Genomic DNA, 16,438 nt, shown 5'->3' with positions numbered 1-16,438 from the left:
ATTCATTCCTTTTTGAAACTGTAACTATGTAAGTTACTTTGTTGCAATCACCATAAAAAAGCCAGTTCTCGTTTATTTTAATTTTCATCTTTAGCAAAAAGATGAGGGAGGGTCATATATACTTAAGCAGAGTTTCTCAACGGAACTGGGGTGAGTTTTGCCTTTCCCTAGCTGGGAGAACATTTAGGATTATCAAGGAAAAAGTTCTCCTTTTCTTCAGAAATGTATTGATAGCTTTTTTGAACATGCAGTTTAGACTTGTGGAGAATTGAGCTGAAAATACAGAGTTCTCATATGTTACTGATTCACCCTCCCCTACTGCCACCATGGCTCCCATTACACAGTGTGTCGGTGTGTGGTGTACCTGTGACAGCTGATAAGCCCGTACAGTAGATTACTACCAAGTGAAGCCCGTGGCTTAGCTCCCACTTGATGTTGTACATTCTATGGAATTTTGACAAGTATCTTTTTTACTGTATTAATTTCAGTACCCTAAAGTCCTCTGTGCTCTGTGCATTCATCTCTCCCTCTCCCAACCCCCAGCAGCTACCGGCCTTCTTACTATCTTCCAGAAATAGGCTTTTCTAGAACACCATATAATTGGAGTCATATAGTTAGAAGAGCTTTTCAAATTGATCTTTTCACTCTCAGTCTTTTCCTAGCTTGATAGCTCATTTGTTTTTATTGCTAAATAAATCCTATTTTCAGGGTGTAACAGGTTGTTTAATCTATTCATTTAATGAAAGACATCTTTTAATATATCCCTGGAGCCATTTTTTGATTGTCTCAAAGATGTAAGAAGGCTATTGATAACTGCCAGCTCAGATGTGCCACACACCCTGCTGTACAAAGGACATGCCTCTAACAATGAGTCATCCCATTCAAAAAAATCACTAATGTGGAGATTGTTAAGCTCTGACCCAAATCTGTCTTAAGTAGTGTAGGGGAAATATTCTAAGCTGACACTTCAGTTTGAAACCATTAGTCTCACAGCTATCCCAGGACCAAAATGTAATCTAAAGTCCATTTTGTAAGTGAAGAGACAGTTTAAAGCTAAGTTCTGTGGCACATACTTATAATCCCAGGATTCAGAAAACCACTATTTATAATGAATGGTCAAAGACAGAATTCAGTGGTCAAAGACAGAATTCAAATCTGGACCTTTTGAAGACACGGGCACCTCAGGTATTATGCCTGTACTTTCTTTCTGCATTATGTATGGATTCTTTTAATTTTTAACAAAAATGCAGTACACCTTTTCTAACGTGGCCTAAGTATTTTGTAATATGAAACAGGTGTTGTACAATTCTGTTGCAAAGTGCTTGCCTAGCGTTCACAAGGGCTTCATTTAAGACAGCAAGCTTAGCTCTGCAGAGTCATAGGTGCCCTACCTGCTCTCTTGTAGCTGGCATCTGGCTTGGAGGCTGGGCTGCCACCTTTGGTCATCTTCCTGTGGCCATCAATTTCTTCCTCCCACTGATGGCCGCTGTTCTGGATGCTGAAGTTGCTTGTTCTTTTCTGTGCCCATTAGCAGCCTGCCCTCACCATGTGTTCTTCCTGTTTGCCATAAGGAACAGCTGGAAGTGCAAGCTTAAAAGCCAGCATTTTATTTGGGGGGATTTTGTGTCTTCATATTTCGAATTTTCATATCTGTCAACTCTTGAGATAGCTGCTTGTAGCAGAGTGCACTGTAGACATACACACACCCTTAAAATAGTCTTTTTGTCAACTTTGCTTCGTTCCTATTGTGCTTATCACATTGGAGAATTTTTATTATGGTTGATACAATTTGGCTTCATTGGTTAAAGTGAAACGATAAGCCATGGTTTTCTAAAATTCTGTGCACATGTTGTATATAATGTTGGACAGCAGCTGTAGGCAAATTATTTACTTACACATCTGTGACTTTTCGATGTTGATTCCCAGAGCATAGAAATTTAAAAATTACTAGTATTTGAGTTCTTACCAAGTGGTGTGGTCTTCTATGATTTGGAAGGGACTTTGCCTTCAGAGAGGTTGAATCTTCTCATCAGAACTCTGACCCAGTCATTCCATCTCTTTGACATTTATCTTGTGTGCAAGATTTGTTTTAGAACTGCAGACACCTTGAGACACCCTTGCTGGGCAGTGAGTGCTAGGGAAATCTGTGAGTAGAATATGCTAAACAGTGCATACACATATTTGTTGGCATGGGAAAATCGTTATAAAACCAGGATAAACAAGACAGTTCTATAAGTGTGTTGAAAGAATGAGGTGTTTTGTTTTTCCAAGACTGAGTTTTGGTTCTTATTACATAAGGGACAGTGAGAAAGGTAGCCCTCTAATTATCTATACCTTTATAGAAGTTTGAGCACAGTACAAGGTGCTATTGGGTGGTTATTCTTCATAGAGTAAAATCTGGACTAATGGGCTTTTGGGGCATCATTTCATGTAAAGCATCAGAGGGCATGGACTTAGGTACTAAGAAGCAGTACTACAGCTTAGTCAGACTGTTTTTTGACTTAGCGTTAGCACACTGCTTGTTTTGCAGACAAGCAGGGGAATAGAAGGGAGGGGATGGGGAGAGGAGAGGTGGGGTGGGGTGGGGCAGGGTTCTTGCTGGTCTTGGAGTGCAGGCAGACATTGATCCCCAGTGTGACTGATGTTCTGCTGAAACCTAGACCAGACAGGAAGTAAAGGATTAGTTAATAGATCCTCTCCCTTGTCTTAACTGAAGACATGCCTCTATTTTTAAGGACCCAGTTGGTTTGAAAGAGGATAGCAAAAAAAAAAAAAAAGTTTTGTTTTTCCTTTTTTAAATTAGGGTGGTACTTTCTGATCTAGCCTTTGAGTCTGTTTCTTTAGCTTCATGACCTTTTCCAGATAATAAAGACTTATATGTGAGAAACGATAGGGTTCTCAGCCTTTGCCAACTGCGTATCTAGCTGGGAACTGTGAGAACTCTGGGAGTTTTACAGCAGGCAAACCAGAAACTCTAAGAAGGCAGGAGAGCCCAAGCTGAGCTCTTGGGGTATGCTTGCCCTGAGCTCCTCAGAGCACGGGATTCTTACCTCCCGAAACACAGAAAGTTCCAGTCAGAGAAACATTTTCAACCTCCCTCTGCTTGAAACAGGACTGTGCTGCATAGCTCCAGGTGGCCTTGAGCTGTGGCAGTCTGTCTCTACCTCCAGGCTGGGGATTACAGGCTAGTGTCACCACACCCACCTTCCTTTTCATTAAGGGGAAAAACACATGACGGTGATGTCATTTAAGTGTCATAAATTGGTTTGGATTTAAGATCCCGTACTTAATTAAGGTTGAATGCCACAGCTGGTGTTTGTCTCTTTCCATGGCCTGATCACTGTGAATTCCGGGAACTTGTCAGCCTTTACCGATGCACGTAGTATTTCTCTGTGAGTTTTTCTTTCTCTCCTTACCGTTGGGCCAAGAAACTGTACATGTTAAAGCTTGTTAGTATTTCTGTTTTTGTTTTGGTTAAATTGTTTTCCAAGGAACTGCCTTACTCCTTGCCTAATTAACTTCCATATCGTGCATATGTGGCTCATTTCACAATCCTGTCCTTTAGTGGATTTCTGGTCCACTGACCAGATTTTTTTTTTTTAAACAAAATATCCACCTAATTTGTTTAAACTGTTTACTTATCTTAATGCAAGTTTTCATTATTTCTTTAACATGCATAATTTCTCATTCCTGAAATGTAACATTTTTAAGTTTGATTTTTTTTAATCATTTATTTTTCACTGGGCTGCCTTTGCTCAGCTTACTTTTCTAGAAAGTTTCTCCAAATCACCATTCCCTTGATGTGATATCTGCCTATTTAAATATTAAATAGTTTTGCATTTTCTGCACTGTTTTAAGTCCGACATATAGTCTGCCTTTATGCCTTCTTGCAGTTCACAGGGAGTGACAGCAGCTTAGTGTGTCCATCACGTGGGTTTCCAGCCCAGCACATACCTGGATATGTGGTGTTTGCAAAGAGAGGTTGGACATGAGAGAAGAGCCATGCCAGATGAAGGGGGTGAGGGCAGCACCTGTGAGTGCTCCCAGTCACTGGCACCCCCGCTGGCGTGTATGCCACTGTGACATCCATCCTGTACACATGCACCGCTCAGGCAGGCTGCTGTGTCACACTTCAAACTCTGGAAAGAGTTTTCGGTGCCCTGCTCCTTCAGGGTGTGGAGTAGGTGCAGCCTGTGTTGTTGCCATTGCGTCCTCTAGTTGTTGACGTTCTCCCTCAGCCCGTGGGCAGACAAACAGAGGCAGTGAGACACCGTTGGAACCCAGCCTGGTCTTGCTGCCTTCTGGTTTAGCTTGCTGCTTTTTCCTATCTTCTGTAGTTCTCAACATTCATTTGATTAAGAGAGGTACTTGTCTATGTTTCTAAAGGACGTAGGTTGTGCTTTGTAAGCTGCCAGGTACTGGGATGTCCCAAAGTAAAGGCACATGATTTCTGCTTTGCAACCATTCTGATAGGAGGAGCAGGCATATGGTTAGTGATTTACAGTGGGGCATGATCCGTGCCATGATGGACTCACGGCAGAGGTCAGTCTGAGAGGCCAGGGCAGGGTACCCAGCCTTGACTCTTGTACCAGAGGAGACTCACCAGAGGAAGGGATATCTTATCTTGGGCTCAGATTAGAGGTAGTGGAGAACCTCTCTTTCGAGAAGGTAAGAGGTGTTGTAGCTAAGGCTGCTGAGGCGAGGGGATTTTAACAACCCTGGAAGGACAGCAGGGCTTTAACCTCAGAGCAACAGAAAAGCAAGCCCCTTAGAATTTAAACCAGGGATTGGCATGTTCTACTTTGCTTTGTAGACATACTGTTCTAACTATAGCATGGAGAATGAGTTGAAAAGATCGACATAATGTGAAAGGTAACATGCTTCCAGGAGTGCCTAACCCTTTGGCATCACTGCAGAACATTGCTGTCTACAGAGCTCACACTTAGAACAGCACAGTCGAGTTGTCAGGGGAAAAACAAGATAATGTAATGTGATGTTTTAAGTAAATTTATGTAAGAAATGCTTAGCTCATAGCTGCTTTCCTAGAAAAGAAATTATGTTTGGTCCTTGAAAAGGAGGTCTTTTCGGAGCATAGGGTCCCCAGTGAAGGAGCTAGAGAAAGTACCCAAGTAGCTGAAGGAGTTTGCAGCCCCATAGGAGGAACAACGATATGAACTGACCAGTACCCCCAGAACTTCCTGGGACTAAATCAAAGAAAACACATGGTGGGACTCATGGCTCCAGCTGCATATGTAGCAGAGAATGGCCTAGTCGGCCATCAATGGGAGGAGTGGCCCTTAGTCCTGTGAAGGTTCTATGCCCCAGTGTAGGGGAATGCCAGGGCCAGGAAGCGGGAGTGAGTGGGTTGGTGAGCAGAGGGAGGTGGGAGGGGATAGGGGATTTTTGGAGGGGAGACTAGGAAAGGGGATAACATTTGAAATGTAAATAGAGAAAATAATAAAAAAGACAAGGAGGTATTTTTCTGTCATTTGGGGTCTTCCTACTAGTCAAAACATTGATGAATGCAGCTGTCTGCATTAGGTTCTCATGGCTGCCAGGCCCTGGGTTGTAAAGCACCGGTTTGGGTATGCATAGCCATCTATACCAGCAGTTCTCAACCTGAGGGTCACAACCCCCTATGGCTCATGCATTGTATATCCTGAATATCAAATATTTATGTTACAATTCATAACAGTAGCAAAATTGCTGTTATGAAGTAGCAACAAAATAATATTATGGTTGGGGGTCACCTTAACATGAGGAGGCACTGTATTAAATGGCTACAGCACTGGGAAGGTTGAGAACCGTTGACCTGTACTCATTCACCAGCTCTCTGACATTTATTTAAGGGCCCAGCATCCTTACAACAAAGTGATGGCTTAAGAAACCTCACATTTTAGCAGTGATGTCATAGCCATGCAGAAATAGGAATATTTGCTTACTCTCCCACATGTCTCAGTTCCTAGTTCAGTGGTTCTTTGAATTATCTAATCAGTGTCCTCATTGGCCCATTTAGCTAACTGTACAGTCTGCCATTTTTCCCAGTTATACTTTCCCAGTTAGTCTTTGTCAGCCGCAGTTAGATGATTGGGTAACAAGTGCCAGCTACCTAAGTCAAGGCTCATCTTGAGTGTGCCCTCTCTTCATGTTGATTACGGGTTCCTCCAGAAAGAACGTGTGTGTGCTGTCTTGCAGCTCTCTTTGAGTTTTATCTCTTTATAGTGGGCCCAGAACCTAAATTCACCTCTACATGCAACTTAATGGATGCAACTGAGCAGCAGAACTGGGAACTTGTAGAGGATAGTTTGACTGTGTTAGCAGGTTACCCGCAGTTTATCTATAGATTATAGCCCAGCAGCTAGGACCCAGAGGAGCTCTGCTACATGGCCCCAGTCATTTCACCAGTAACAGGAGCAGTCACACTGAGTGGGCTGTAGATGAGAAAGAATGGGTGTTTTCAAATCTAGCACATAGGTGAGAATAGTAGTAGCCATTTCTATAGATAATTGCTCTTTCTTTCTCTACGGTAGTTTTTTAGGTGGAATGTGTTTGCTCACAGATGGCTGTCATCATTTACACTGTGTCAGTCCCTTGAGATTTTTAGGTCCAGGGGTGGCTGGGGGGTGGGGGGAGCAGTCTTTGTTTCTATCCTCCCGAGTGACAGGTACGAATTCTTAGTGTTTTCTCTAACCTAGTCAGTTAACCTTGAAAGGTACTGTACTGTACAGTATGGTGGGATAGTAAGAGCCAGAGGCTAGGGGAAGGACTTCAGCCCGAGACAGTTACAGGGGCCTGGGGCAAAGGGAGGTTGTGAGTATGTGAGAGCAAAGTTTAGCCGCCTGGGAAATGTCACAGTTTTTCTTCTTAAACTGATTGTGTAGTCAGTCACTCGGTGTTAAGCCCGGATATGCGTGATTCAAACAGACAAACAACAGGGGCAGTGTTGGGGGAGCCAGAATGAATCAGGTCTGTGCTGCTTCCTAGGTAGGCCAGCTGAGCTGAGCTGTCATAGGACTGATAACAACTAGCTGCATCTCAGCCCACAACAAAAGAGATGTAGCAGCAACAGCGGGGAGAAGGAAAAGTAGGATGTTGAGACAGCAGTTTGAAAGCACAGGCATGCACATCTCTGTTCCCATCCCAGCCAACTCTCTGAGAACTTTGCTGAGTAAAATGAATAGTGGGTTGGATATTAGGTGTCCTGTTCTCTTCCCTTGCTTCTACTCAGAAAGATTGTCACAGGGATCAGGATAACTGTTACGAATAGAATCGCCCAGGGACATACTCCACTTTATCTGGACCTCTACCAGGTAAACCTCTACTTCTAAGAGCCTTCTTCCTTGTGACTCCAAGGAAGCAGGAAGAAGTTGGTATTGGCAGGTCTGCGTTTCTGCAAAGCAGTGAGTAATGCTCTAGCAGGTTTGAAGAATGTTCAGCTTCCAGTAAAGTCTACAAGGCTGGGATTTCAGATGGCAACAGTGTGGCATATTCTCTCTCTCTCTCTCTCTCTCTCTCTCTCTCTCTCTCTCATACACACACAGAGGAATCTAACAATCTCTTTGATTGGATGGATTTTTTTTCTATTTAATATGTGCTAGTTTCTAAACTTAGTAAATTTATCTTTAAAGTGTAGCACAGTGTGAGTTTGGTGCACAAATGTTCCTGATACTTCCATGAAATATGGTTAATGGAATTATTATGATTATGATTATTATATATACACATAAACACATATATTCTCTTATCTATCTATCTATCTATCTATCTATAGTGCCATCTTTCACAGTGTTTTTAGAGGCCTTTTTGAAACCAGTGGCCACAGAATTAGAGCCTTACATGAATTCTATCTTGTGGTGGTCATTTGTAGCTTGGTACAAAGCCTATTGAGTAGTTAGCCTTCCCATGGCTAATGTGTAGCTGACCCCTCTGCTAATTGTGTGTTTGTTTTTTTTGCCAGATATTTTATAACATGAACTTCATAGTAACTGTTTTTGTCATCCTTGTCTTACCATTGTAAAAAGGCTCTTTCAGGTGCTAACCTCTGCCCACACTCTTGAGAATTGACCTTGCTCATCCTTTTAACTTCTAGCGTTTCATCCATGATCATTTAATAGCTTCTGTTCTCTCCCCAGTTAAACCAAGGAACCACTTGTAATTTGTCTCAGTAATTAGAATGTGACTTTAAGTAACTTGTGGAGTTGGCCTTTATCTGACTGAACACTTGTTTGGGTAATTTTCTGTTCCATCGACCAAAATTCTGTTCTATCAAATGAAATTTCTGTGGCAGTTGTTCTTTCCACAGCAGAATCAAAGCAGTGGCCCCAAAATAGAGGAGAACTTAGACTTGTCTTCTGTCACCTTCCCAAGCCCCACATGAAGGCTGCTGCTGCTATCTGTGCATATACTGAGTTACGTGTCACCACACAGCTGAGAAGCTGAGGAGTAGAACCTGACCTGTCCAGCTCGTCTTGCCTTGTATCACACTTGATGCTTGTATGTGATGCATGGCCAAGGATGGTGTTTAGGGACACTTCATTGTATGATACAGAGGAGGTAACTGGGACATTACTGCATGCTTTATAGTGGTACTCTGAAAATCTTGTGAGCCTGTTGACAATTAGTTCCAAGTCACAGAACTGTCACATGGGCAAAAGCCAGTTCATTATGGCTATGGACTAATGTTATCCTCACTGTTGATGACTGATGGAGGGACGACTTTAGTTACAGTAACAGTGTGTGTGTTATACATATATATGTATATGCATGTATATGAATGAAGTGTTGCTTTTTTTCATTTCATTTAATCGTCTGCAAAATGCCTACATCTCGTTCACTGTGATTGAGGCATGTAACATGAGTCAGTACAGATGAACTGTTAGCTGACGGTCTGTCTGGTGCTTATGTAGGGAAGCAGAGAACATTAGTGGCTGTGAAGATCTGTTTTAGTCATCTCTGCTTCCTAAGACATTGCAGCATTATTGCTAGATGTACATTCAGTAACTATGAGCTGCTCATTTGTTTTCTTTCTTCTTTGTGTGCTGTAGGTATTTAAACATCCAGCATTGTGCCAATAGAGAGGGCAATGGGAGTTTCTTATGCTAGAGGCATTTATAGTCTCCTGAGCTATATGATCACTGATCAAAGTCATCCAAGGAAACTGGCCCAGTGATGGGTAATGGGTAGTGACCCTGAGGCTGCATTATACAAAGACCATGAGCCTAGGAATGAGAATGTTCCTGTGTAGCCACAGAGTTGCCATTATTGAGCAGGACCGCCTGTGAGGACTCATTGCTCCCACTTGGTAGACTTGCTAAATACCTTAAGCAATAGTACCCCTCCTGTCTGAGCTGCTCACTTCAGAGAAGAAAACATCTCCTCTATGTATGTCATTTCCTTATGAAGTAATAGCATCCCCTCCTTAATAGCTAATAAAAACAAAAGCCTATAGTCATGCAGAAAAATCAGTAGCGGATTTCAAGTTCCCATACTGAGATTTCAGAAATGCTCCATCAGTGTCTTGCAGTTTTGTAGCTACACTTGTACACAACAGAAATGGAAGACTGTGGGTGGAAGAAGAACCTGGACTAGGAGAGGAATTTTGTAGCAACTGAGTCTTGACACAGTCAACCTTTGGGATGTTTCCCTGGGGTCTGTTACTTAAAGCCTGGAACTTGCAAACCTTGCCCCCCTTCTTACCCTTTGTATATCTCCTCTGTAAAGCCCAGTTCAGATGGCTCAACCTTCTGAAACCCTTTCTTCTAGACTAGACTTGAGGGCAGGGAGGCAGATCATTGGTTGCTTTGGTTATAAAGCTGACCACTCCACCTTATTATCCATCTATCCAGACAGTCTGCAAAGCACTTGAAGATGGGGAAAGTCCTGTTTACAAAATAGCCCCGTAGCCTGACATGCAGGCTCTTCGTGTATGTTAAGTGACTGCATGCATGCATTCATCCTTTGTATTTCTGTGCCTATTACCTGGTGTGGCCTTTGTGGATTACATCTGGAAGGGAGAGGAAAAGTAGGAGATAGGTCTCAAAAGCTGAGCCTGTCTTCTCTTAAGAGTTTTGTAGAAAGCACTAGAAGGAGGAGTGTACTCCTGGATCTGTGTATGATCTGCCCTTGGCAAATCAACTCACAAGGTCTGGAGTTTTATCTTTCTTCACTGCCCCTTTTGTAAACACTGGATGTAACAAGAGGCTGTAGAATACTCAGGAATGGTCAGGCTTCCCCTTAGAAATCAACCATATGGGAGCTTCCGTGCCAGAATATGAAGTAATGAACAGATCACCTTCTGCTGGGAAAATGGGAGCTTTGGCTGCCTTGTCAGGGTGTGAGTGTTACCCCATTGATCTGTGCCATTTGTTAATTGTCTTGATCCACTGTGATTTGTCACCTTTCCCATTTTTTTCTTTGCTGCCATCTTTTCTTGTTGGGGCCCCATGGGAGACAGGAGGATAGTATCATTGTTATATAGTGTCTCACCACTCTTTATTGTTCTTCTCTGAGGCTGTGCAGACACTTGGGGGACAAAGGGGACTTCATTAATGGCCTTCTTTAATGAGGACTGCAGTGTTGGGGTGGGAATGTGTGGCGGTAGAGGCGAGTTGGCTGAAGTCTGAGGTAATCATTCCATTGGACCCATCGCATTCCATGTGGGCACGTGAGCAGCTGTCCATTTCTCCACCCAGCATTTTCTTGGGTGTCATTCCTTGTCTTGTCAGGGGTTTCCCAACACTAAGAGATTCTGACACACCCACTCTAAGCTTGTCCTGTCATGTTTCCTTCTTCATACCAGTCTTCCTCTTTTCTAGCTGGAGGGCATATATGTACAAAATGCAGAGGTTCATTTTTAGCTGCAGTCCAGGCAGGTCTCGAGGGAAGTGTTGCGATAACTGGATTTCTCAAATGGTAACTTGGCAACCCATACTTTCAATTCCCTTGTAAGCTGGTGTCTGTAGAAGATGAACTGTCTTTACTTGTGAAGGTCTTCATGGGATCATCCATTGACCCCATCAGAGCCTCGTCATTTACTTCCTTTAATCCAAGCCACATCTCCATGATTTGACAGCCTGTCATAGCAAGGGAGGATGTAGAGGATAGGATAATAAAATTGGTCAGGCAGGATTTGATACAGAGCAAAGAAGGCCGGGTATCAGCTTACTAGCCAACTACAAGTTGCAAGAAACAGTCCACAGAGGATCACTGAACAGTTTGGGACTGCTGGGAGTGGCTTGGCTCTGAAAATCGTCAGATATGTGCCAGCAGCCTTGGGAGCTCCCTAAAGGGACTGAAGCAGCCTTTATTATGTCCGTGTAGATTGGGTCAGGTTTGGGCATCAGTCTAAGTTTCACGGAGGGAGGCATATTTGGGTCATGAGAATCTACTAGAACCAGGGAAGAAAGAGGAACCCAGGCTCTGTGGGTGAGGCTGCCATAGCTGTACTTTTGGGCATCCCTGTCAGAGTTTGGTGGGTTTACTCAACAAAATTTGGTCGACCTGTGTTTCAGGGCATGCACCTCTTGAGCATCTCTGCACTGCTTCCTTCAAGGTCCATCCAGGCTGGCCTTGCACATTATCTTCCTGTTGTTTCATTTGCTTGCCCTTTGATCTCTACAGGTCCTTTATCTGCATTACCCCCATAAGTGTGTTCCCCTGACAGGATACCTTATTGTGTGAAGAAGTTGGTATCTACTCTAATGTTCCAGGGGTCATTTCATAATGGTGAGCATGTTGCTGTAGTTTTGATGTTGACTCTACCCTAATGTTCTTCGAGTGAGCCTTGGTCCTGAGATGGAGCTGTTTGGAAGTGGTGAACCATGCAGGAAATAAGCCCGGTCCTTAGGTCATGAGACAAGTGATTTTCCAAGTGAGTTGTGAGACTGGAACCCCTTCTTATTTTTATTGCTTTTTTATACAGGGGGTGTTCAGTTTTGCCCCCTCACATATTACCACCTTGCCACAAGCCCAGCACAACGGGCCTGCTGATTGTAAGCTGGATCCTCTCAAACTGTAGACCAAAAATAACCCTTTTTACTTTATAAATTGATGCCTCAGATGTTTTGTTGTAGTACAGAAAGCTAACTAACATACATTAAGGTTATTTGTGTCTGTGGAAGTGGGGCAATTATGTCAGAGACTAGCATAATTAAAGTGATCCCTACAAAACAAAACATGAATAAAATGGCTTGAAAAATGGGAGCATCTGTTTTTATTACTATATGTGCTTTAACATGTAACTCCACAGCTCCTTGTATCCACGAAGGGACCCTTGGTAAGTGATCTAGTTCAGACACATATGGAAAACGTCATCTCCAAGCCTTGTTTTCCTCAGCTAGAATATAGTTGATAGTTTTCCTTTGCAAGTCTGTTGTGAAGATTGATGGAAATGACACCAGTCATACAGTGGATTCCCAGAGACTAGGAGCTAAAAAGCAAGAGGAATTTCAGAAACTTCCTGAACAGGCAGTGATTTCTCTAATTGAGAACAGGTACCAAATTATACTATCTCTTTGCCAGTAAGCTCTGAGCTCAGTATTTTCTTCTGTTTACTTGATTTGGGGCCTTGTTCCTTCTTCTTAGCTGGAACTAAGCATCAGGGCACTCAGCAGGAAGCAGTGGTCTGAACCCTCCCTGGTAGGCATAAACAAGCACTTGATGTCATTAAGGAAATTCTGGCTGGCTGTCGCCTATGGAAGACAGGAGCCTTATTGTTCTTATGTTATTAGAATACCAGCCTGGCACTGACCATGGATACTTGCCTGTCCAGAGCTGGAGAAAACATGTTTAAACATGTTTGTTTAAATTCCCAAAGAGGTCAGAGATACAGTTGTCTGGGTATTTTAGCAGTTAAACATAATTATCTTCATGCCTTAGGAAAATGATACAAATGGCTCTTGAATAAATGTGATTCCAATTGCAGTTTCCTTGGTTTTGTGTAGACCAGCCGAAGTGCTTCTAAGAATAAGATAATTTTATTTTGGCTGAAGTTTGTAAGCTTCTTCATTTGTGGAATTGTGCTCATTGGTCCCCACAGTCCTGCACTGGGTCCAGTTTTTCCTTGATAGTATTCTTTGTTGAATATTACATTCCCTTTCTTGAGTCTGAAAGTCCTTCAAGGAAGGTCAACTGTTGGAAGTCATCATAGGCAGAGCCCGTTGTTTGCTTTGCTAATATTTCCCCTCTGTGCTTATTGTAGAAAGATGAATGTGGGTTGCCAAGTCTTCCTTGCTCTTTGGCCTGGTGCTCCCTGAAGTAATCCACTCTACATTTTGCAGTCAAGGAGGTGTTCAGTGTCAAGGAGTCAGTGTGAACATGATTACACGACATGGGTCTGCTAGCTTTCTTGGGTCTTAGTAGGGGTGTCATGTTCCCCAGTTTCTTCTTCACAGATGTTAGTTAGCACTATCATGTTTTGTACCTCCATCTGCTCCCACTTGTGGATATATTAGAGGTGAGTTACATTGCCTCCAAAGGAGATGCCATTTTATATATATATATATATATATATATATATATTGTAAAAGGATTTTTGCTTCTCCACAGATCTTTCATGCTTTTTAGCAACTGAAAACTGACAAATTTGGCAACTTAAGCCCCACTCTCCACTATTCCCCATAGCCACATTTTGTATCAGAGTCTGTGTAGGTCATTGTGATGGGTTCTCAAACATAACCAAGGAAGCCATTGAGTTTCCTTGTTCAGTGGTGGCACTTGTCTTCCTAAACCTGCCTTAACCTGGACTCTTCCTCAACACCACCCCCCCCACCCCCCCCACCCCCGTCACTTGCACTCTCTATTACACACAGCTCACCTTGCAGCATAACATCTCTGGATGCTTCTCTTGAAACCTTTGGTCTAATATGAGAAGGTTGCACCACATTTAGCCCTTACTCTTTGTGGGATTCCTGGGCTGCGTAGGAAACAGCAAACAGTGACTCTCTCATACCTGTTTGTTAGAATGGGAATCTTTGTGCCTGGCTTCAGTGCCTTCCATTTCCTCCTGTGTCGCCTCACCTTCAACTTCCTGTTCCTAACAGATGTGTCTCATCTTCCCTCCCTTCCGAGCAGTATTCCCACAGCTCCTTTCCTTTGCCTGGAGCCACCGGATGCTCACAGAAGCCTATGCTGCCAAGCACGTGGTCCCTGCTTCTGCAACCCACGTGAAGGGATGTTTTCCTTCTTTCTTAGAGTAGGATCTGCAGCACTCACAAATCTGTGGCCACCTGCCTTGCTGAGCTAACAGATGTTTTGTGGGTGTTGCCCAGTTTGGCCTAGTTATTGTCATTAAATTTCATTAATTAATTACTGGTGATTTTCTTTAAATGGTCAAGACCACTGTCTTTCTGTTGTTGTCATGTCCTCTTCTACTCCAGTAGGGCAAACTGTTTCTCTTTCTAACTTCATCTTCCCATATCTAGAATGCACTTGATTTGTGTGTGGTTGGTCCATTGATTCTTGTTTACGTTGTACTTATGTCTTCATATTGTAATTTCTGTAATTTTCATATAACCTCATGAAAAGGGGATGAGATCCTTTTAAAAACATCCCAAGGATGTTTATACTCTTGATAATTACCTAATGAGGAATAGGTATTGATACTGTGGCTTTAATGGCATGGTTGGCTACCCTGCCTACCAGTAGCAGCAGCTTTTGAAAACCTTAATATCTTAATGTGATCATGACCAAACTGTGTAAAACATCCTAGCCTTTCTGAGACTCCCACAGAGCACAGAGCCATGGGAGTAGGCCTTGGGCTTTGCAGAGAAGGGAGGGAAGGGACCAAGGAACCATTGACTGCTTTCTGTCCTAGACTTCTGGTAGAGCAGCTTTACCCTCTTTTATAAAGTTGGCAATGGAGGCCAGAGATAAAATGGTGTCATACAAGTAGTTTGAATCCAGGCTTGATGTTAAAAGCTAAAAGGTTTGAGAATTGTTTATTCTGTACCATTAGGCTGGGTGAGTATGGTGACAAAAACCTTTCACCCCAGCACTTGGGAGACAGAGAGGTGGCTCTCTGTGAGTTCAAGGTTATCCTGCTTTATGTCCAGGGCTAGTCATAGCTAGAGTAAGACCCTGTCCATAAATACATGCATGCATGCTTACATATTTTCAAGCTATGCCTTCTATACAGCCTGTCCCCTGGGCTGGTGCAGTTAATGCACATGCATTTGCTGTGCCTGTGAATTTTTGCAGTTCAGGAAATGTGTGTGTGTGTATTTTTATATTCCTAACACCTAAAGCAAGACTCACACGAAGGAAATGTACATGAATTGTTTCATCTCTCCCCAAAACATTTGTAGACCTTATGCCTGCAGATAGGCCTCCAGTTGAGTTCTCATGTGGTTGCATTCGGGATTGGGCTTTTGTCTCTTTGGGCTCTACTGATATTATAGAAAGGAGAGGGGCACTTAAGGTCGCTGGCGTTTCAGTGTGCTAGAAGGGGATCTCACAGTCACTCTCATACCCACAGCGTGGTTGACGGTGGCAGCCGAGCAGTGGTGCAGATGACGCCAGCTGTGTTGCACTTGGGTGAGCCATACACAAGTTCATTTGAGGTATTAAAACATTTCCGTTTGATTGCTGTTATAAGCAGACTGGTGATAATTGTGCTGTGTTTTGGAAAATAGGGATCAATACCTAAATACAAAGAAAGTTTATAAGCAGCCACAGTATAGATTTGTGTGTGTTTTCTTTTCTCCTGTTTGGTAAAATTACTAGAAATGATTAATTCTCTACTTAATAATCAAATTGATTCTTTGGTTCCTAAAACACCACACAGTTGCAGGTTATTAAATATCTCTGCTTTGACTATGTGACCAAATCAGATTTATCAAGTTACCAACTTGGGAGGCATGTGGAAAAGGGAAAGACATTGACTATTGGGAGATTTGTGAACATGGGGCCTGTTGTTCTATGGATAATGATAGTACTTACCTTTTATTGAGTTGTAGGCTTATTTTTTTCCCATCAACCCTTTGATTATGTAACTTGCAAATGAGGTCATTGAAATCATTGAGATGAAATCATTTTTCCAGTGTCACATGGCTGTAGGCTATTGGCCCCAAGCTCTTCTCTTCTGCCTGACATTGTGTGTGAAGTATGTGGAGTGTGTATCCACACTGTGTATCCCAAACCTGTTTGTTACTTGGAAAAAAACATGTGATTTGTAATTTGGTTCTTCATCTGTAAATGACATGGTCACCTCTTCTCAAACAACTCAGTGGTTGTCTCAGCTTCTGTGTCACAAGTTAGGTGATTACTAATGCCCAAGAACAACAGAATGACAAATTTCTACTCCTTTTATATATATATATATATATTGTCAATAAAAATAGAAATGTGGTTAACTCCATCTCTCTCCTTCCTGTCTTCCTTCCTAACAATAGGTTAGCCAAGGCAGGGTTTGAACTCAGGACCCTTCTACCTGAGCCTCCAC

At 42.7% G+C, this 16,438-nt stretch overlaps 1 protein-coding gene across 21 annotated transcripts in view; it reads left to right on the top strand.

Moving 5' to 3' along the window:
- Positions 1 to 16,438, top strand: part of Asap1 (ArfGAP with SH3 domain, ankyrin repeat and PH domain1) — a 296,102-nt gene that overhangs the window by 129,390 nt on the left and 150,274 nt on the right. For 6 of the 21 annotated variants that reach the window (XM_006520395.2, XM_006520394.2, XM_006520393.2 and 3 more), the window contains exon 3: positions 15,473 to 15,557. The exons of the other annotated variants lie outside the window; for them this stretch is intronic. In XM_006520395.2, coding sequence (XP_006520458.1) covers positions 15,473 to 15,557 — 85 coding nt within the window. The remainder of the gene's footprint in view (positions 1 to 15,472; positions 15,558 to 16,438) is intronic. 21 annotated transcript variants of the gene reach the window in all.

This window comes from Mus musculus, chromosome 15 (assembly GCF_000001635.26).
Source record: "Mus musculus strain C57BL/6J chromosome 15, GRCm38.p6 C57BL/6J".
NCBI classification, from domain to species: Eukaryota; Metazoa; Chordata; class Mammalia; order Rodentia; family Muridae; genus Mus; species Mus musculus.
The sequence above is the reverse complement of the archived record's forward strand: the minus strand, read 5'-3'. Positions and strand labels throughout refer to the sequence as shown.